At 34.8% G+C, this 21,731-nt stretch overlaps 2 protein-coding genes across 4 annotated transcripts; one reads left to right on the plus strand and one right to left on the minus strand.

Moving 5' to 3' along the window:
- Window positions 1–8,072: 8,072 nt before the first annotated feature.
- Window positions 8,073–16,421, plus strand: LOC115701130 (probable UDP-N-acetylglucosamine--peptide N-acetylglucosaminyltransferase SPINDLY). Of its 2 annotated transcripts, none has more exons than XM_030628834.2 (18): window positions 8,073–8,513; window positions 9,137–9,574; window positions 9,952–10,113; window positions 10,219–10,394; window positions 10,499–10,574; window positions 10,798–10,926; window positions 11,018–11,137; window positions 11,222–11,290; window positions 11,374–11,455; window positions 11,834–11,928; window positions 12,330–12,394; window positions 12,739–12,937; window positions 13,413–13,607; window positions 14,044–14,138; window positions 14,250–14,385; window positions 14,498–14,715; window positions 15,014–15,141; window positions 15,553–16,421. In XM_030628834.2, exons 2-18 carry the CDS (start codon window positions 9,164–9,166, stop codon window positions 15,942–15,944), a joined length of 2,748 nt encoding a protein of 915 aa, XP_030484694.2. In that variant the 5' UTR covers window positions 8,073–8,513; window positions 9,137–9,163; the 3' UTR covers window positions 15,945–16,421. The 2 variants fall into 2 exon arrangements, with proteins under 2 accessions (XP_030484694.2, XP_030484695.2); XM_030628835.2 differs by having other exon boundaries at window positions 8,115–8,380.
- Window positions 16,422–16,527: 106 nt separating this feature from the next.
- On the minus strand, window positions 16,528–18,931 carry LOC115701131 (peptidyl-prolyl cis-trans isomerase CYP18-2). Of its 2 annotated transcripts, none has more exons than XM_030628836.2 (6): window positions 18,687–18,931; window positions 18,458–18,553; window positions 18,280–18,341; window positions 17,981–18,114; window positions 17,300–17,384; window positions 16,528–16,786 (listed from the first exon to the last, which is right to left on the minus strand). In XM_030628836.2, the coding sequence occupies exons 1-6, from the start codon at window positions 18,756–18,758 to the stop codon at window positions 16,741–16,743; spliced, it is 495 nt and encodes a 164-aa protein (XP_030484696.1). In that variant the 5' UTR covers window positions 18,759–18,931; the 3' UTR covers window positions 16,528–16,740. The 2 variants fall into 2 exon arrangements, with proteins under 2 accessions (XP_030484696.1, XP_060958470.1); XM_061102487.1 differs by having other exon boundaries at window positions 17,981–18,163; window positions 18,299–18,341; window positions 18,687–18,889.
- Between the last annotated feature and the right edge of the window lie 2,800 nt (window positions 18,932–21,731).

Genomic DNA, 21,731 nt, shown 5'->3' on the forward strand with positions numbered 1-21,731 from the left:
TGCGAACTGATAGGGGTGGAGAAATAGTTAGTAGATATGCAGTTCAAAGATCATTAAGTTGATTTTTGAATTATATCCAAACTTACCTCCCCAGAATTTCGAGTTGCATATTGATGATTAGTTACTAGTCGTTGCCTAAATCCTTCTATGGTAATACAATTTCAGAATGATGCAATGGTTGGTTACTTAGTGTAAACCATTACTAGATTCATGGATGACCTAATCGAAATCTTAAGAAAAGCTAGAATTGTTAACCATGGTTTGCATGTTTGTTAGCTATTCTAAGTGATTAGGGGTGGACCATCCCATAGTCAATAGATAAGAAAGTGTTTGTTTAAACAAATACTATTTTTCTAAGAAAATGACTAAGTCTGAAAATAAAGTAGCAAATAAATGAGATATTTTTTTTCTTGATTCCAAAAGTGTTCTATCATCTTATTCTTTACAAGATGATCCCACTGTCTCTGTTATCTTGACACAACCGAAGAGGCAATACCATTTAGTTTTCTTAGACATAATTTCCGGTACCTTGTCGTAGTGGGAGGGTTTCTAGGAACTCACCTTCTTATGACTTGGAAGATACTACTGATTAAAATCCATTGTGAGTTTAAATAAGTAATGGATTGTCAAAATAAGAAACTAAGAAGATAAGTCAATAGAACTATGGTTTGATCCATTTACATGGAGTAACCTAAAGTTTTCTATTACAAGGACATGAAAGGAAATTTTCGTTTATAAGTCTATTCAATGGACTTAACAAAACTTCCTGTTCCTAGTATCATAGGTTTGAGTTTATCTAAACCTATGGCTCATGGTATACCTGGTTAATTACTTACTCTAGTGCAAGCAACTTACTTTAGTAAGATGCTGAAGCATTTTCTTTTCTAATGGCAATCTATAGAAGCTTCTCGACTTCTAGACATAGATTTTATTTATCTAAGGAAAAGTCTCAACTATTCCAGAAAAGATAAAGTCATGAAAGAATTCCTTAAATCAATAGTGAGAGGTCTCAGATATGCTTTAGTATGCCTTAGACCAGACATCTGCTGTTGAGTGGGAGTAATGAGTAGGTATCAGATTAATCCAGGAAAGGAACATTGGAAGACAACCAAGTAAATCTTAAGATTAAGAAGAGGAACTATATGTTAGTCGATAAGGGTGTTTAAAACTCTTAGACTACACCACATCAGATTTCGAGACTTGCCTGCTGATAAGATGGTGATTACTCTGGGAGTGGATTAGTGATTTTGGAGAAGTGTAAAAACCTATCTGAAGTCTCTAGGTCTACCAGAGAGAGACTGAATGTTAAAGTTACAGGAAAGGTATTTATTCAGTCTAAGGAAAGTTCTATACATTTGTGGCACCGTTCCAACTTGTCTTAACTACTAGTGTTATTTCCTGATTAACAAAAAGTAGTTGCCAAAAGTATAGAATCCAGTATCCCAAGAGAGTAGACATATAGAGAGGAATTTCACATTATCAAGGATTTTATGATTAAGGAAGAGTAATGGTGGAGAAAAGCTTGTGGTTAATTCAACCTGTCAGATCCTATTACGAGGAGTATACTACTACTACACTTGATTTGTATATCAAGGTGTTGAGATTATTTGAAATGCACATTTTGTTTTATATTAGTGCAAGTGGGAGTTTGTTGGGTTTTGTGCCCTAAATAAAACCCATTTCAATATAATCAGATTTACTTATAAATAAAGATCAGAAATAACATTTTATGTTGTATGGTTCACATTATGTTGTATGGTTCACATGATTTATTTCATGATTATATATATATAATGTATGAATTCTATTTAAGTGAAGAACATATGAATTTGTTAATGATTATAGTGTTGTCAGCACAGTGGAATATAATCTTAATTATATGTTCGAAAGTTTATTCCTTGATTTGTCAGTTCACTGGATTTAGACTGACATGATGATTTGCGATAGGTATTCTTACACCTTGGATAAGTGTTATGTCCTTTTCAGGGCATTGGCAAAGTTTACCAGTATCAGATGTATGGAGTATACATCGAAAGGGACCGATATTGAACTTTGATTAGATATATTAAAATTTACCGTAATATCTATTCAATTCAATATCACCCATTGATCCTAAATCAAATGATCTTAATCCTGATATGATTAGGTTCGATCTCAAGAGTATTATACATGTTCTTTGATTTGTTAGTTAAGCCTACTTTTAGGTCAGGGTGATACGTACATTTTGGGAACATGATAGTATAATTGAGTGGGAGCGCTAACATAAATATGGAGTCTATAACTTCTATAGGAATTTAGAAGTGAAACGATGATATCCTTCGAGCTTGGCTAAACAGAGATAAATGGTTGAGATCTCATTTCACTTCGTTGAAATATCATTTATACGGAGCTAAGTGTTTTAAGGATAAAATACATTGAAGGTGTAACAGTAATTTAGTGCCTATTCAATGTAGATCATCTATTAGAGGGTCATTGATCAAATTAGGATTATAACAATGGATAACTAATAGCGTATCTATATCGTGGAACATATAGAGCGTTCTATATAACTGAGAGTGCAATTCCAAGTTCTAAGTGTGGATTCAATAAGGAATTAATAAGTTAGGGAATTTACTTGGTAAATTCGGTTCGACTTATTGGAAGCTCGGTTAATATAGGCCCATGATCCCCATACTAGTTGAGACCATACTGCGTGTAAGACTCAGTTAATTGATTTTAATTAATCAATTATAATTCTAAAGTTAGACTATGTCTAGTTTATGAATTTTCACTAAGCAAGGTAGAAATTATAAAGAAAAGAGATTGTAGGTTTATTTATTAATTAAGAGACTTTATATGTCTAAATTAATAAATATATTAAATGACTATATTATTTAATAATTAATTTTTTAGTTATTAAATAATTAGAATTGGCATTTAAATGGTTAAATTGAAAAATTGGTATTTTTGAGAAAATGGGATTGAAAAATGATAAAATGGGAAAGTTGCAAAGTGAGGCCCATTTCCCTTATGTGGTCGGCCACTATGCAAAGGGTTTACCATTTATTTTTTTATTATTTTATTGCCATACAATTCTAACCTAAAACCTAGATGGCATTCTATAAATAGAAAGTATTGGCTTCATGAAACTATCACTTGCACATTGTTTCTTTCAGAGAAAAACCTAGCCTTTTATTCTATTGATTGCCGCCCCTCTCTTCTTCTTCTTCTCTTGAATTTCGAACCTTGAGTGATAGAGTAGTGCCCACACACATCAAGTGGTATCTCAATCATAGTGTGTAAGACTGTGAAGAATCCAAACAACAAGAAGGAGAATCAGCATCAAAGGAAGGAGAGAAAGAGATCCAGATTCAGATCTTGATAATGCCCTGCTACAGAAAAGAATCAAGGGCTAGAGATCTGAATGGAATGAGTCATTATATTCCGCTGCACCCAATGTAAGGTTTCCTAAACTTTATATGTGTTTATTTCATTGTTTTAGAATTCATATTAGGATGTTAATGAAACATACATGGTAGTAAATCTAGATACCTGTTGGCCCCATTGTCCCTACGAGAGGCTTAAGGCAAGGTGATCCGTTATCACCTTATCTTCTCCTGTTGTGTGCTGAAGGCTTTTCTGCTCTCTTACACAACTTTGAGAGAAGAGGCAAGATACGGGGTTGTAAAGTGGCTAGGGGAACTCCTTTGGTATCTCACATGCTTTTTGCAGATGACAGTTACATCTATTGTCAGGCCTCAGAGGAGGGAGCTAGAAATGTGATTAATTTGTTGGAGTGTTTTCAGGAAGCTTCGGGTCAACAAGTTAACCGTCAGAAATCTTCTCTCTTTTTTAGTTCGAACATAGCCTATGATGAGAAGGTCAGGATTTGTGCAATGATGGGGATCAATGAAGCAGGTGACAATAGTCTCTATTTGGGTTTACCGAATACATTGGGCCGAAACAAGACTGGACTTTTGGGGTTTTTAAAGGATAGAATGAGGAAGAAAATTCAAAGCTGGGAACGGAGGTTTTTCTCTAAGGCGGGGAAAGAACTGCTAATCAAGACAGTTGCCCAGTCCCTTCCAAGCTACGCAATGAATGTCTTTTTGTTGCCTGTGGAGACTTGTGAGGAGATGGAACAATTAATGTGCAAATTTTGGTGGCAATCCTCTACTAAGAACAACAAAGGCATACATTGGAAGAGTTGGGACAGATTAACAGTCCATAAGTCCAAAGGGGGTATGGGAGATTCAGAAATCTGAGAGACTTCAACCTTAGTTTATTATGTGAGCAAGGTTGGCGTCTTTTATGTTATACGAAGTCTCTGGTGAATAGAATTTTTAGAGCTCGTTACTATAGGAATGGTAACTTTCTCTCGGCGGGGTTAGGTGGTAATCCGAGCTTTGTTTGGCGTAGTATCTATGAAGCTCAAGAAGTGGTTCGCGAAGGAGTAAGATGTCGAGTTGGCAATGGGTCTGTGGTGAGTATTCTTCGGGATCCTTGGTTGCCAGATTCTGAAAATCCTAAAGCTACATCTACTCATCCGACCTTGTTGAATCAAAATGTTAGTGTGTTGATGGTTCCTGGAGAGTTAGCCTGGGATGTTGACTTGGTACGAGATTTGTTTAATAATAGGGATTCTAGTTTAGTACTTAGTATTCCCTTATCTTCAAGTCGGGTTTGTGACTCATGGTTTTGGCATTTGGAAAATACTGGCATTTTACAGTCAAATCAACATACAAATTTCTACAGTTGCGTAAAGAGGCAGGGGTTAACATGTACAATTCGAGGGTCTGGAAGTCAATTTGGCAGCTGCGTGTTCCTCCTAAAGCTAAGGATTTGTTATGGCGCGCGACCTCGGATTGTCTCCCCACGAAAACAAGGCTGCAATCTCGACATGTGCAGATCGAGAATCATTGTCCTAGGTGTGTATCTCAACTTGAGACACCATTTCATTGTTTGGTTGCTTGCCCATTTGCTTCACACTGCTGGGATTGTAGTGGTATAAGGACAAACATTCAGGGGTTATTTCCTTTGCTGGTTGGTTGGAAGCAGTGTTTAATCATGCTGATTCAGCTACAAGGAAGATAATCGCTGTGACTTGCTGGGAGATTTGGAAAACCAGGAATGATCTGGTTTGGTCTGAGAAAAGCTCCACTGTAGTGAGTGTCTCGGTTCTTGCTCAGAGTACTCTTTCAAATTGGTCTCAAGCTCGAGACAGAAATTTAGTTCCCACACCAGCTTATCTTACCGGAGCTGATGGTTTGGTTAAGTGGAAGAAACCAGCTACTGCCATGATAAAAATCAATGTTGATGCTGCAACTTTTGACAACAATGGAACATATATTATGTGTGTGTTGCAAGGGATGCTAATGGGAGTTTGGTTGAGGCTCTTACATGTTGTTGGGCCGGTATCGTGCAACCGGAGATAGCCGAAGCCATGGGGGTTCGGGATGCTTTAAGTTGGGTGAAGAAGAAGGCTTGGCACGGAGCAGTGGTGGAGTCGGATTGTCTCTCGGTGATTCAAGCAATTCGTAGTAATCTTCCATTATTATCCTATTTTGGAAGTGTTATATCTGATTGCAAATTGTTATTAGAATAATTGGGTGATGTTTCTATTAATTTCATTAGACGGTCTGCTAATAGTGTTGTTCACTCCTTTGCGAGGGCATCCTATTTTGTTGCTGATCGTACTCTCACAAGCAATGACGTTTCTACTGAATTGCTTCATGTAATCATGAATGATTGCAATTAATAAAGTTGATTATTTTTTTCAAAAAAAAAAAAAAATCATGTAAGTAATAATCTTTCATAAAATAAGAGTATCTCTTTTTCTTCATGCTTTCTAATTTTTTTGATTAGTATTAACAATTGAAATTTTTCCTATTTTCTCTTCATAGGTTTATAAAAACTAAATTAGTTTTGTAAAATATATATTTTAAAAATAATGCTTCCTCTTATAATATTTGCTTATTAAATAATTGCTCTCTATATATTTTAAAAATAAATATTTGAGTATGTATGTAATATAACATTATTTACATGTGCTACGGAATTTAGTCCTTTAAACTTTATCACAAAATTTGTCTATTATTTATTATTTTTATTTTGTTTTTTAAGAGATACTTGCAACATAAGTATTTAAAATTTTGAGTTTGTAAACGATATTATTCCAATGATATTTTTTAGTTACATAAATACTCAATGTTAATAAAATTATAATTTTCTTATAATTCTAGGTGTACAGACTTTATTAGTGTCTTAAATTTGCAACCAAACATAATTTTTGAATTTATTAAAATAAGATTTGAAAACAATTGATATTACACATTTCTGTCCAAAAGCCAATAATTTAGAATCCGTGCTTTAGACGTGTCGTGTTTAAGACACTAATAAAGTGTATTCATGAAACTGAACAAAAAAAATATAATTTTATTAACATTGAGTACTAAATATTATTAAGTATATGTCGATTATATATTTAAAATTTTAGATACTTATAACATAAATATTTATTTTTTAATTAAAAAGATAAAATAATAAAAAAATAGGGAAATTCTACAATGCACCCCCTTAAAATGGATACATTGATACACCCTTATCTGTTTTAGCACCCGAAATAATTTTTTAGTCAAATTTTTTCTTTTGGTCATGTATGTTATAGTTATTTAAGACATCCTGCAAAATTTTAAAAATTTGGAAAAGTTTAACACGCCGAAAAATACGTTCAAACACTGTGTTGCACGCGTGACTATTTTATTTTATACGCGTGTAAAATAGACTTTTTGAACATTGTTTTCTATATTATAAATTATTTTTTTAAATTTCTCAAAATTTTGTAGGTTATCTTATATAGCTATAACGTACATGAATATGAAAAAAAATTAGACTAAAAAGTTCTTCTGAATACCGAAACAAGTCAACGGTGCATCAGTATATCCCTTTTAAGAGGGTGCATTGTAGAATCACCCAAAAAAAATATATATATTTCGTAAAATTATTTTAATTTTAATTTTTTAAAATGAGAATTAAATCTTGAAAATTTGAAAACAACTTACACCCCCTAAATGTTAGAACACATTCTAAATGTTTGAAAACTAGTTTTTTTTTTTTTTTTTTAAATTATTATTATTTTCTTTTTTCTTTTTCTTTTTTTTTTTTTAAAAAAAAGGCATAGCATTTTGATAGAAGATAAAAGCAAAGCAAGTGGCCATTTAAGAGTAGAGTACATTATTATTGAGTATTGACCGTGTTTCTGGTGTACCGACAAGAACCCCCCTTATAATGGTTTTGGGTAATTGGTGTTAACAACTGTTTCTAGGGCAATCCTACACACATCTACTAAACCATACACACAAGCAAAAAAAAAATACATGCTATTAGGTGCTTCAGTAATATACCTTTATAGATGTACCCCAATCATAGAAAAAAATTTAATCCAATTTTTTTTAGGGTAATTGTTAGTATAAATATTTAGGTTTAACTTCTAATTGCAAATGTATACTAATTTAATTTTTAACAGTAATAATACTTAATTTATAATCCTGAAACTTCTTTAAGTACATGAATGTTAAGTGTTATGTAAATTGCTACATGACGATTTCTAATTAATTCAAGTCATTAATTTTTTATTTTTTATTTTTTAAAAATTAGTCTAAATATACCAATAAGAAAATGACACGTGGATAATGACTTAACATTTAACAGCCAAATGCTTATAGAGTTTCAGAAATATAACTTATGTATTATTACCGTCAAAAATTAAAGTTAAGTATTTATTTATAACTGAGAGTTAAACTTAAATATTTATACCATAAATTACTAGACATATATATTATTATTATTTAAAATATTTTATATAATTTTAAAAATTTCAAAAAAAAAAAATTAACCTACAGAATTTAAACACATGATTCTTAAAATATTTTAAATAACTATAACATAAATAATTTTATAAAATTAAATTAAAAATTTCTCCTTATTTTAGAGAATATATTATAAAATTTTATAATAATATTTTCCATTATCTATTATTAATTTTATTTTTTTAAAAAAAAACCTAAACCAAAACTTTTTTCAAAAACAAAACACACTTTTCTTCTTCTCAAAAAAAAAAAAAAAAAAAAAACACACTTTTCCTTCTTTTATTTTCTCACAAGTTCACAACTCAGACACTTCTTTTCTCTTTTCTTTTCTTCTTTTTACTTATAAATGCAAATACGTTGTAATTGACGGACCCAGAGACGGTACGGACAAACCACCGGAGCTTTCTCTCTCTGGGTTTTTTGGACTCATCTAACCACTGTTATCGGAGAGAGAAACTGCCCGGACCTCCGTCTTCAACCTCATTCTCCATTGCCCCTCTTTCTGCTCCTCCTTCAACTCTTCTGGTTCTTAGGTAGGAGTTTATTGCTTCTTCTCTCTCCACTCTCTCTTTGTTTCGCTATGCGTTACTTCTCTCTTTAGGTTTGGTTTTCTGGACAAAGAAGAAGAAGTAGAGAACTTAGGGGTGTGGTAGCTCACCTTTGGGTGTAAGTTTTTCATAGCCCTAATTTCTCTTTTTAACTTTCTGTTTCTGTTGATTGTTTTTTCTTTTGCTGGCATTACTTTTCTTCTGCCTTTTTATTTATGTTATTAGCTTAAATGGATCTTTTTGTTATTTAAAGTTCTTGAGTTTGTCATTTGTATGGGGATTGAGCTATTGTCTTGTCTGCTTGGGGGGGAGGTGATTTTGGGTTTTTAGTTTTGTTTTCTAGTTTAGGGTTTCATTGAGGATCACTTTTATAATAAAGTTTTCTACTGTAATGGGATATGATGGGGTTTGGATTATTTATTTATTTAATGGAGCATATGATTTTAAACAAAAGGCTGCCTTTTTCTAGAGGTTTTCCATAAGACTTGTTGGGCTGGTAATGCTGTTATGCGTGAACAAATGACTGTGTTGCAGTACTTGGTTGGTTGTGACTTCTTAGAGCACTTAGTGATGCTGAGCCTGAAGTGTTGAGATTGTATTGTATTGTGCTGTGTATATAGTTTAATAAATGCACACTTTTTAATATGTGCAGACGGAATAGCCTCTAAGATTCCTACTTTTTAACTTGACTAATTGTGTGGATGTTGCTTATGTGTGACGGCTGTTATGATTTTGGTTCAGAAAAAAAGGGGCCTTTGTTGTATCCAGATGGTGCGGATAGAGGCCGATGTTGGCAACGGGAGAGAGAGGAGCCCACTTGGTGAAAATGGCTTCTTGAAAGGCCCACAACCTTCTCCTAGTACAAGTGGTTCAAATACGAGTCTGAGTACGGTTCAGAGTAGGTTCGAAGGGAAAGATGCTCTTTCTTATGCCAATATTCTTCGGTCAAGAAACAAGTTTGCTGATGCTCTTGCCCTTTATGAGAATGTCTTGGAGGAAGATGCTGGGAATGTAGAAGCTCATATTGGAAAGGGGATTTGCCTACAGATGCAGAATATGGGAAGGCTTGCCTTTGACAGTTTTACAGAAGCTATTAAGTTAGATCCCCAGAATGCTTGTGCACTAACGCATTGTGGTATTTTATTCAAAGATGAGGGCCGCCTAGTGGATGCTGCTGAGGTATGCAATCCTATTTAGCACATGCTTCCTTAGGATTGTTTAAATTACTGTTCTTTTTCTCTCCTGGAGGCACCGTCTTTTCTGTCTAGTGATTTTTTTTAACACTATTAGAATTCACTGGTATGTATGAGGTTATTAAATTTGTTTTGAAGACTTTTTTTGGATAAGAAACACAAATGTTGTTTTACTAAATATACAAGGCAAAATAAAATCTTGTGGTCGTAGTTGTCCCATGTCAAGCACTCTAACTAAGCTGGGTTGTCACCTGTAAGATGTTTGTATACGTTCTTAGCAGTTGATGCATATGTGTTCTAAGTAGTTGATTGGTTGTTTGTAATTCTTTTAAACATTTACAAATTAATTTTGCTTTGGAACAGTCATATCAAAAGGCTCTGACAGCAGATCCTTCATACAAACCAGCTGCTGAATGCCTAGCCATTGTATTGACAGATCTTGGAACCAGCTTAAAGCTTGCTGGAAATACACAGGAGGGAATTCAGAAATACTTTGAAGCATTGAAAATTGATCCTCATTATGCTGTAATTTCATACTCCCCATTTCAATTTTTAAGATTGCTTTCTACATCACTCTGTCAAATCTTAATTATACTTTGGTTAAAAGTTTCAAATTTGTGACAAGTGCAGCCTGCTTATTACAATCTTGGTGTTGTCTACTCTGAAATGATGCAATTTGACGTTGCTCTAACTTACTATGAGAAGGCTGCTTCAGTGAGGCCTATGTATGCTGAAGCATATTGCAATATGGGGGTAATTTATAAGAATCGCGGCGAGTTGGAGACAGCTATTGCATGTTATGATAGGTAGGCTGCAACGCTGTATAACCTACTATTTTTCTGAGTATCCCTATCGAGTGGTCTACACTTGCACATGTTGTTATTGATTGCTTATTCTTATGCTTTATCAGGTGTTTAGCTGTGTCACCAAACTTTGAGATTGCAAAAAATAACATGGCTATAGCCTTGACTGACTTGGGTACGAAGGTAATATTTTATCCTGTTGATTGTTTATCATTACAAGAATGATAGTTTGAAAGCATATGGCTCCTATATTTTTAGCCTCATAACACTAATATTTATTCTTATGATTTATCTTTATAATGGTTCATGTCCTATACACGACCTTGTTAGTTTTTCCTTTTATTGTCATATGCAATTATTTTTCTTTTGTATATCTGAGTTTGGATTCAGTTATATGACTGTTTAGGTTAAATTAGAGGGAGATATTGATCAAGGTATAAACTACTACAAGAAAGCTTTGACCTTTAATTGGCATTATGCGGATGCTATGTACAATCTGGGTGTTGCATATGGTGAAATGCTCAAGTTTGACATGGTAAGTAACTTATCGACTAAATTTTTGGCTGTCTTATTCTATGGGTCAAGTTCTGTAAGTAAAAAATGTGCTGTAATTATTTTCTCTGCAGGCTGTTGTGTTCTATGAGCTTGCTTTCCACTTTAATCCTCATTGTGTTGAGGCATGTAACAATTTAGGAGTGATATACAAAGACAGAGACAACCTTGACAAAGCAGTAGAGTGTTATCAGGCAATTATTCATTTATGCAGTTTTAGTTTTTTTCTTTCTCTTGCTGGAATTTGAGTGGCTGACATGTTTAAATTTTTCTTATAGATGGCTTTGTCAATCAAGCCAAATTTTTCTCAGTCGCTGAACAATCTCGGTGTTGTCTACACTGTTCAGGTTGTGTAATCGATCCTTTTTGTGATGTTACTCTAAATGACCATCTGACACCATTAGCTGATAAACTTAGTTGCTATTGGCAGGGGAAAATGGATGCTGCTGCAAGCATGATTGAGAAAGCCATTGTTGCAAATCCTTCTTATGCAGAAGCATATAATAACTTGGGTCTTCATCTTTTCCTTGCCTTTCCGAATTTTCACTTATTTCCTGTTACATTTCTCTCCATACTGTGCTATAAGTTTGGACCTTGATTAAGTATATTTTGGCTGGTTGAATATAAGAATTAATGTAAGTCGAGGTTGTGGTATCATACCTATAGGTAATTTGAGACACTCTAGATTTGGTGAGAGGGCCCTATTGCTCTTTTGGATTTAATTAGGAATACATCATTGACACTTAATTGCACTTCTTGATTGAGATTATATCTTGTTGTGTGGAAGCTAATTCATGGTAATAGTAACATGGGTTTCAGTTTTCTTCTTCCTGCCCAGTTTCTTTCTTTGCTATAAATTTTATTTTATTTTTCTATTTCTTCATCTATAGGTGTTCTCTACAGAGATGCAGGCAATATTTCTATGGCTGTTGAAGCTTATGAACGATGCCTCAGCATTGATCCAGATTCTCGTAATGCAGGCCAGGTATTGGTTTCTGTTGATTTATTCTTGCAAATTTGAACTTATTGCACTTCAATATGTTGTGGTTCCCTATTGAACACTTCCTTGCCTGGAAACTGGTGCGGTCTTGTCATCTGTCTAGGTCTCTAGGACCTTATGGGATCTCATGCTGCATCTTTACTCTGTATTGTATTGGATTGTGCACATACAATTCATTAGGAATTAGGTTTAACTATTAAGATTTCTGAAACATCTGGATGGTTTGTAAAGTGGTATCATCTTCTGCAAATTTGTTCAGTGCTATAAAAGTTGAACTTTATTGTTGATTTACTCTTTCCATTTGAGTGCGGTAATTTAATACTAAAAGCTGCCATTACTGGATAGGTTTTCTTATATAATTAAATTTATTAACCTGCTTCTTGCAGAATCGGTTGCTTGCCTTGAACTACATAAATGAAGGAACTGATGATAAGCTCTATGATGCTCACAGGTTTTTACCTTAGCTCCTTTTAGATTTCATTACATCTTTAATAATTTTCACAAGGTATTTGGAATTTATGTGTGTATATTTATAAGATAAAAACTGATAGGTGATAGGCCTCCATCTACAGGTTTTGTTCTTTGTTTTGTGTATTTATGTCCCTACTTTATATGTATTAAAAGTTATATATATATTTGTGTGTGGATGTGTTCTGGGAATTTCGTTGCAAATTGGGGCTTCAAAATATGGTGGGCATATGCTTCTTTAGAGGTTTACGGTAGCATATGTCGTTAATGTACTTTTAAACAGTGACTAGAAGTTTGAGGTGTTTGGCTTTGAAAATTATCCTGCAGGGAATGGGGTAGGCGCTTTATGAGATTGTATCAACAGTACACTTCATGGGACAACCCAAAGGATCCAGAACGGCCCCTTGTGATTGGATATATATCTCCTGATTATTTCACACATTCTGTATCATATTTTATTGAAGCTCCCCTTGCACATCATAATTATGCAAACTACAAGGTTGTGGTTTATTCAGCAGTTGTGAAGGTATTTATCATGTTCAGTACGTCTTATCTATGTTCCCCGTGTTTCTTATGTGATTTTCGCGACCTGTATTTTCACTTATTTGTTGGTTGTATTTATAAGTTTAAAGACATCTTCTTTACTATAGGAAGTTTTGAGAAAAAATAAAATAACTTTTCCTTTGACTCACTAGTATATAAAATTATTTTGCTGTTTGCTATTGACAGTTTTAATTAATCTGTACTTGTACTTTTTTCTACCTTTGTTAATTGATTGATAACAATATAAATGTGAAAAACTGTTACTCTATTAGCAAATGAAGTACAAAATTGGGGGACTAGGTGTTCCCAACAAACTACTACAAAATAGAAGATCAATACCCAAACAAATTGAAACAATAAGCTTTTGTTTCCAAGACATTGTGGTTTCAGAAGCTAATGTTATTATTGCATTATATTTGTTTCATTTTTACTATAGAATTGACTTCTATATGCCACAGGGAGATGCAAAAACTATCAGGTTTAGGGAAAAGGTCTTAAAGAAGGGAGGAATTTGGAAGGATATATATGGGGTTGATGAGAAAAAGGTTGCAAGCATGGTCAGAGAAGATAAAATCGATATCTTGGTTGAACTTACTGGTCATACAGCTAATAATAAGTTGGGAACAATGGCATGTCGTCCTGCACCACTTCAGGTATGTCAATCGGAATGCCTTGTTTATTCCTTTCACTATTGTTCCTCTCTCCTTTTGTTTCAGTCAAATAAGAACAAGGTTAAAAGGTATTATGGAATGAAGTTAGACTTAGTTTACATATTGGTATTCTTTATGTTGAAGGCCTTGTTTGTTACTTTAATACTCTCTCTCTCCCCTCTTGTTCCCGTCAAAGAGGAACCAGGATAAAAGGCATTATGAAATTATGTTAAGACTTGGTTTGAATATTATTATTTTATGGATTATATGGAATTATGCTGCGTAATTATTATGTTTGAGTTGCTACACTCTTGTAGAGTGTAAATGTTACATTAGTTCTACATGATGCAATTATGGTAAACAGCTGATCTGTTGGACTACACAAACACACACATATTGTATGTTAGAGAATATTTACCTGCTATTACCTGTTTTTCAGGTTACTTGGATTGGTTACCCAAACACTACTGGTTTGCCAACAATTGATTACAGAATAACTGATTCACAAGCAGATCCTCCTGAGACAAAGCAGAAGTAAGGGATTTTTTCGTTGCTATTGTATCATAATTTGAGCATAGTTAATGATCTAGAGAAGGTTTATTGATGATTTATCGTACTTAAATACAATACTCTTATAAATGGCAGGCATGTTGAGGAGTTAGTTCGATTACCGGATTGCTTTCTTTGTTATATGCCCTCTCCTGAGGCTGGGTCTGTATCTCCAGCTCCTGCTCTTTCCAATGGATTCATTACATTTGGTAGCTTTAATAACCTAGCAAAGGTATTGGATGTGTTTATTTAGAACTTATATCTTCTGTACTGGTAGAAGTATATGTATTCTAAAATTATGTGTATTTTATTAAGTTTTTATTCAATGGTCTTCCCTCAATCAGATTACACCTAAAGTATTACAAGTTTGGGCAAGGATATTATGTGCGGTACCGAATTCTCGCCTTGTGGTGAAATGTAAGCCTTTTTGCTGCGATAGTGTGAGACAGAGATTTATTTCGACACTTGAGCAGCTGGGTTTGGAATCATTGCGTATTGATCTCCTGCCTTTAATTTTACTCAACCACGATCATATGCAAGCCTACTCTCTGATGGACATCAGGTAAAAGTTTAAATTACTTTCTTACATATGACTATGGTCACTATTACCTTTATGCTATCAGTACATTATTTGAGATTTCGTAGAAATATATTGTTGATTTTTAAGATTGTAGTTTCAGCCTAAGTGCCGTATGATTAGTGTGTGTTGATAATTGGAGAGGTAGCAATAAATATGTAAACTATTTGGACTGAAATGTTTCTTGTTATTAAATGGGGAGGTTGTGTTTCTATGCTCTTTCTTGGCTTTCCTATAGAGGTTCTAACTCATTCTCCTGTTTTGTTATTTCTCATCAATATAGTCTGGATACTTTTCCATATGCTGGAACAACTACAACATGCGAGTCTTTATACATGGGAGTTCCATGTGTTACAATGGCTGGTTCAGTACATGCTCACAATGTTGGCGTGAGTCTTCTCAGCAAAGTTGGTGAGCAGTTCTCCAATCTATTGAATTCTTAATTTTTATCCTATTGTAATATAGCAAAGTCTCAAAGGTCTTGTATTTTTTTCTACAAGCCTCCAATATCTTGGGACCAGATGAACAGATTATTATGCTCAATATTCATTATGTTCAGGTCCAGTTATGGTAGGAATTAGTTAACTGATGTGGTGCGAAGTTGCTGCCTTTTTATATTGGGGCATTTTTCAGCCTTTCCCAAAATGATTTAACCAATTGAGCCGGTGAAGTGGAATTTAGACAACGGCCTGGGGACATGTTTTTAGTTTTTGTGTTTTTGTTCAGTGTTGGCCCATCATTGTAGTCATGCTCAACTTTTTATACATTTTTAAGTAGCATTGTTCTCTATACATTTTCTGATTAGGTATATTTGTATTTCAGGGCTGGAACATTTAATTGCCAAAAATGAGGATGAATACGTACAGTTAGCACTGCAGCTGGCTTCAGATGTTACAGCACTATCAAATTTGAGGATGAGTCTACGAGATCTTATGTCGAAGTCTCCTGTGTGTGATGGACCGAACTTTGCTCGTGGCCTTGAATCAACATACAGGGATATGTGGCGCAGGTACTGTAAAGGTGATGTGCCATCTTCAAGACAAATAAAAATGCTACAACAGGAGGTTTTTTCTGAAGAAACAGTTACTAAATTCTCGAATGAAAGCTCTACTGGTTCTATTAAGAGTAACGGTTTCAATATGGCTCCAGCATCAGGACCTAATATTTTCAGTTGTGAAGAAAATGGAACCATATCAAAGCTTACCGGAACCTGAATCTGATTGTTTTAACATCGGGAGACAACGTGAGATTGGTCTGATTTGGACTTTGTAATAGCCTTGTTGAATATGGCTCATTCTACAGCAACTGAAGCATGTGGATGGAGGATCAATGGTGTTGATTTCCTTGTTCTATATAACATTTTTTCTTCAGTAAACAATGGTGGTGTTCAGGAGGAAGCTGATCTTCCGGTTACTTGAGAAAGAGTTAAGAGAACAGAAGATTGGAAAAGACTTGATGCTGAGTTGATATTTGGATAGCTGATTTTTTTTACTGAACTCTAGTAGGATTGTGGTTTGTAAATCATTAGATTTTTTTTGTCTTTTAAGCTTTGATTATTATATTTTTGGTGAAATGATATAATTTTAGAAATTACCCACAGTGTGTTAGGTATTACTATTATCATTTGTGAGATGTAGTCGTTTCTTTAGTTGATTAAGTTCTCAGAATGAAATCTTACCATTTACCTTTTAGATACTATTATTATCTTTTACATTGTATTCAGTTTTATTGCTATTTATCATATGTCTCAAAATCATGCCGTTGAAATTTGAAAGGAAAAAAGAAAGAAAAAATCTCCAACAGAGTTCATAACATATTTTAATTTAATGAAACAGAGGGTCATGGGGATAAATTTCCCTTTTCCTATATTAACACAATACTACGACTAAGAACTAAAAAGCAAACACATTACAAGGTTTTTAACATAAAACAAAATTGTTCAAGGAACAGAACCCAGAAGCTGGAATGTTTCAGAAGCAGGTAATGAAGGTTGATAACAGTTACATGTCCCTAATCTTTGACTGACGTCCTTAGAATCTTTACTTCTTGAACGGGTCTGAAATGTTTAAGAAAAAAACACAACTAGTTCGTTAGATCATATTACAATTGGTTTTCTGTGAAAAATGAACTAGTCACGAGTACTACAAGAATTATAAATTAAATTTCTCTGCAACTTATGGGGTAATTGGGTTATGAATACTTATCTTTTCACCAAAAAACATGAACATAGAAATATCACAAAAATAATAGAAGTGGTAGCTTCTTTCACAAAACTTGTCTCATGTTCTCATGTGATTTTATCTTGAAACAATATTAAGGAAGTGGCAGCTTCGGTTATGGTCAAAACTAATCTGACTATGGGCGAAACTTGTTTTTTTTGAATTAATTTAGACCAAAATAGTAGAAAATAGGTGATTGGAAGCAATTTATATGAACACTAGATTTTTTGTGGCATCTATGAGAACGTTAAGATCTTTGCTGGAAAGCATGATCTTTTTACGATTATATCACTTTATAGCAAAACATTAAATCCAAATCAAACTCAATAGGAGTATGAGAGAAAACATACCTATCAGTATTATCAGTTTGGACACTTCCAAGTCTTTTGATGATTTCCATCCCTTTACATACTCTTCCAAATATTGTGTGTTTTCCTGAAAGATGCAGCAATATTGGATAACTCATTAGAAGCAATGTAGCATGATATATCTTCTGGTAAAATCTGTAGTCATGAAGACCAATTGGAAAAGCAAATTGAAAACCGCTGGTTTTTGTTTATATTTTCGGCCATGACTTCAAAAACTGTTTCCTGTGGGCACTCTACAATACTACTTGAATCTCAAATAATGTAAAATTTTTATAGCTTTGAAAATAACTAACTTCTGAAGCTCCTCATTGTTGCAAAATGTTAATAGCTTTGAAAATAATGACGGTAAAACTTTGCTCCATCCAAATTCTCGGACTACTAGCAGATTCAAAATGTTTTAAAAAATAAAAAGCCTACTTTTTTCATTTCAACTTAGTTGTAGTACACAACAAAACATTGCAAAATATGATCAGTTTGGAAATTCACAAATAATGGTCATCAGTATTTAGTTCAAGGACAAACATCATGACCACACAACAAAAAGTGTAAAAGATGCATGTTGAACCAGCCAAACACAAAAAAAGTCGATATGTTTCATTTCATCAATTATCCAAAATATATTCATTAGATAAATCTGTAAGTAACAAGATAGAAACAAATTACCATCCAAAGAAGGGCAAGGAGCAAGTGTAATGAAGAATTGACTTCCATTAGTATTGGGACCAGCATTAGCCATGGATAAAATTCCAGCTCCAGTATGCTTCAGCTCGGGTTTTATTTCATCCTCAAACTTTGAACTGAAATTGCAGTGATAAATCCATACAAAAGAAACAAGAGTTAACAAACCTGCATAAATCAAAAACCCCAAAAGAAATACCCACATCCCATAAGGATAGCACAAAGATCATCCATAGCATAAGAAATTGATAAAGAATATCAACCACAGTAGTAAAATGCATTACCCATAAATAGATTCCCCACCTCTTCCTGTTCCCGTGGGATCCCCACCTTGCACTATAAAATCCTACCAAATACAAGTCAACAAACAGGCTCCGTAAGCACAAAATCTAATTAAGAAAATCCCTAATTTACTAAGCATACATATATACATACATATAAGAGAAAAGAAAAAAAAAAAACCTTGATAATTCGGTGGAATTTGACATTGTCGTAATAGCCTCTACGAGAAAGCTCAAGGAAGTTTCTGCAAGTTCTGGGGGAATGTTTGTAATAGAGCTACATAAAACAAAATTGAAACTGACATTGTTATATAATGATTTTGAGGGAAAGGTAAGGAGGCATTGGTGTGTTTAGTTTAGGTATGTTGTATTTTGTGATGAACCAAACCAAGTGAAAAGCATTAATTTACCTCGATTGTGAAAGCACCCATTGAAGTCTCGAGAGTGACCTCTGGAGCTCCTCCTTCTGCACTTGCCCACATCTTTTTTTGGCACAAAGAACAGAAAGAAGAAGAAAGAAGAAGAAGAAGAAGAAAGACCAACCGAGCCGAGCTAATGCCTTATGCTCTCTCTCTCTCTCTCTCTCTCTCTCTAACAAAGGGGCCAATGGGTTTTCAAAAGTGAGTCTACGTTACGACGACGTTTTCATATTAAATTTTGGTTTATTTGCCGCAAAAGTGATCCGTTTTTTTAAGCATTGGTACGCGGGACACCAACAACTAGGGATGCACACAAGGCACGAAATTAGCGGGGAGTGTTTTTCCTGTCTCTATTTCTTTTTTTTTGAAAATGGCGTTTTATAAAATAAGGAGTTAGACCTCTCGGTCATTACAAAGGATAGAGACAGGTATGGAATGAACATCCACCCTTCCGGATATAGAGTTAGCAAAAGCCCACCTGGCCACATTATGAGCCAAATAGTTACAAGTTCTAGAAATAAAAGAAAAGTTACAACTTAACATCAAAGTAGAAAGCTTTTTACATTGTTGAGTATAGTTATCAAATTCCCAACAGGTATGAGTCCCCGTCAAGGTCTTGATTACCGTCATTGAATCACTCTCTACCAATACAAAGCGGTGCTGCTGAGAAACCGCTGTCTCCACGGCCAACAAGACAGCTGCAGCTTCCCCAACAAGGGGGTCCGAAAAACAAAGTGCTGAAGTAGCAACCCACAAAATGGTCTCCCTATGATCCCTGGCAATGGCCACCGCGCACATGGAGTCAGAACCAACTCTAACATCACAGTTGATCTTGATCCAGTCTTCAGGAGGAGGAACCCAAACATGAGACCCAACTACCTTCAAATGAGTAAGTAAACTAGAGGCATAATCTGCGTAACAGCAAGAGATAGAGTCAATATATTTAAAAATACTACCCGACCCATTCATATGAACCTTGTCGTTGCGCGCTTTCCAAATCGTATCAACTACTATCGAAGCATATAGGAAAACTTTGTCAATATCCACCCCTTGTGACTTTAAGTTCCAAATGAACTTAACCCAATCCCACATACGAGCACCCGAATCCACAACAGGCATGAGTCCCCAAGGGGAGGAACGCCACAGGTGAGAGGCAAAATCACAGTAGAGAAACAAATGTTCTACCGTCTCATCTTCCCTTCCACACATAGGGCACAAGACCTCATCAATATGCATTCTTCTAGCAAGAGAGACACGAGTGGGCAGAGCATTAGAGAGGACACTCCACCAAAGAATTTTATGTCTCTCAAGGGTCTTAGAACTCCAAAGTTTGTTCCAAAGGTGCGGGGCAACATTACACGGGGGAGCCCGTTCCAAAGCTTGAATAAGGCAAGCAGATTTGGTAGAAAATCCACCATTCGTTTCTTTAGTCCAGATCCACCTATCACCCTCCTGACCACTAGGCTTGCCACCTTTGATGATGTTGCTTATAGTTTCCTGGTCAAAAAGCCTTACAAGTTTCTGAAGGTCCCAGTCCCCATTAGGAAGGAGTAAGTCCGCCACGAGCCTAAGGTTATCCGGAGGCCAAGTAATGGGTTTTGGGGTGAAGTCTCTACCATGGATGACCCAGGGATCCTCCCAAATCTTAGTGTCCTTCCCATTGGAAATAAGTTTGCAAGCCCCTTTCTTGAGAATATCCTTGGTACGAACAACATTTTTCCAGAACCACGAGTCAGAGTCCTTAAAAGAGCTCTCAAAGAATTTTTTCCCTCTAAGGTACTTTGCCCTCAGAACTTGACAACACAAAGATTGGTCCCCGATCAGCATGGCCCAGCCCCACTTAGCTAGTAAAGCTTTATTCATTTCCCCCGTCTTGCGGAACCCCAGACCTCCCCGAGACTTGGGTAAACACAAGTTGTCCCAAGCTTTTAAGCAGATGCCCTTGTTCCCTTGTTCGCAGCCCCACCAGAAATCTCTGACCATCCCATCAATCTTAGAGGCAAGGCTTTTGGAGAGTTTTGTTGTCTGCATGGTATACACAGGCAACGCTAGTCCCACAGATTTGATTAAAGTAGCACGACCTGCCTTGGACAGGGATTTCAACTTCCAGCCATGAAGTTTTGAAACAAGGTTATCCAGAATGAAATGGAAATCTGCATCCTTCTGACGGGACCTAAAAATTGGGAGCCCCAAGTAATTGATGTTTCCCACCGGAATATTGAGCCCAATATCCCTCATGATGCCTCTCCTCATACTCTCAGCCGTGTTATTACTAAAAAAGATTGAAGTTTTTAGCTTGTTTACCCTCTGACCCGACCAGCTACAAAATTTTTCCAGACAGTCCCAAAAACCCCGGGCTTCCTCAATATTTGCTCTCCCCACTAAAATTAGGTCATCCGCAAAGAACAGGTGTGAGAGTCTAGGGCCACCTCTACTCAACTGAATGCCACGAATGGTCCCGCACTGAAGAGCCTTCTCAAGAATTATTTTCAAAATTTAAATATATAAAATTATTAAATTATATAAAAATTTAAAATATTACATATTATTTATTATTTAATATAGTAATTATTATACAAAAATACAATTTAAAAAATTATAAAAATGATATTAATACACCAAAAAATACAAACACGTATGTAAAATATAAAATATTAATAAATTTTTTTTAATAGATTAAAAGGGTCCTTGTCGGGGTCGAGAGTGTCATCCCCATCTCCGCCCCGTTTAACATTTGGAGACAAAAATTAATTCTCGTCTCCGTCCTGTTCCCCATTTAGACGAAGAATCCCTGCTCATTAGGGACAGGTCCCTGCGAGGCCCCATCTTATAAGGAAAATGTACATCTCTACCAACAACGCTTCTATAACCACGATAAAGTGACACTTTATAATTAATTGATATTTGATAATTTTTTATAATTTTTTTTTAAAGTAAAATAAGTGAGACTCAATATTAAATTACCAACATATTAATATTTCTACATTTTTTTTTACTTAGTTGGAGTAAAAGGATTTCTCATTAAAAAAAATATTT

This window comes from Cannabis sativa, chromosome 8 (genome assembly GCF_029168945.1).
Source record: "Cannabis sativa cultivar Pink pepper isolate KNU-18-1 chromosome 8, ASM2916894v1, whole genome shotgun sequence".
Classification (NCBI taxonomy): Eukaryota; Viridiplantae; Streptophyta; class Magnoliopsida; order Rosales; family Cannabaceae; genus Cannabis; species Cannabis sativa.

Excerpts from the sequence above, each read along its gene's own strand:
- LOC115701130 (XM_030628834.2), top strand. The coding sequence starts at position 9,164 with ATGGTGCGGATAGAGGCCGATGTTGGCAACGGGAGAGAGAGGAGCCCA. Across the intron at positions 11,456-11,833 it reads AGAAGCATATAATAACTTGG|GTGTTCTCTACAGAGATGCA; the intron begins GTCTTCATCTTT and ends CTTCATCTATAG. Across the intron at positions 12,395-12,738 it reads AAGCTCTATGATGCTCACAG|GGAATGGGGTAGGCGCTTTA; the intron begins GTTTTTACCTTA and ends ATTATCCTGCAG.
- LOC115701131 (XM_061102487.1), bottom strand. The coding sequence starts at position 18,758 with ATGTGGGCAAGTGCAGAAGGAGGAGCTCCAGAGGTCACTCTCGAGACT. Across the intron at positions 18,342-18,457 it reads AATTCCACCGAATTATCAAG|GATTTTATAGTGCAAGGTGG; the intron begins GTTTTTTTTTTT and ends TGTATTTGGTAG. Across the intron at positions 16,787-17,299 it reads CAAACTGATAATACTGATAG|ACCCGTTCAAGAAGTAAAGA; the intron begins GTATGTTTTCTC and ends TAAACATTTCAG.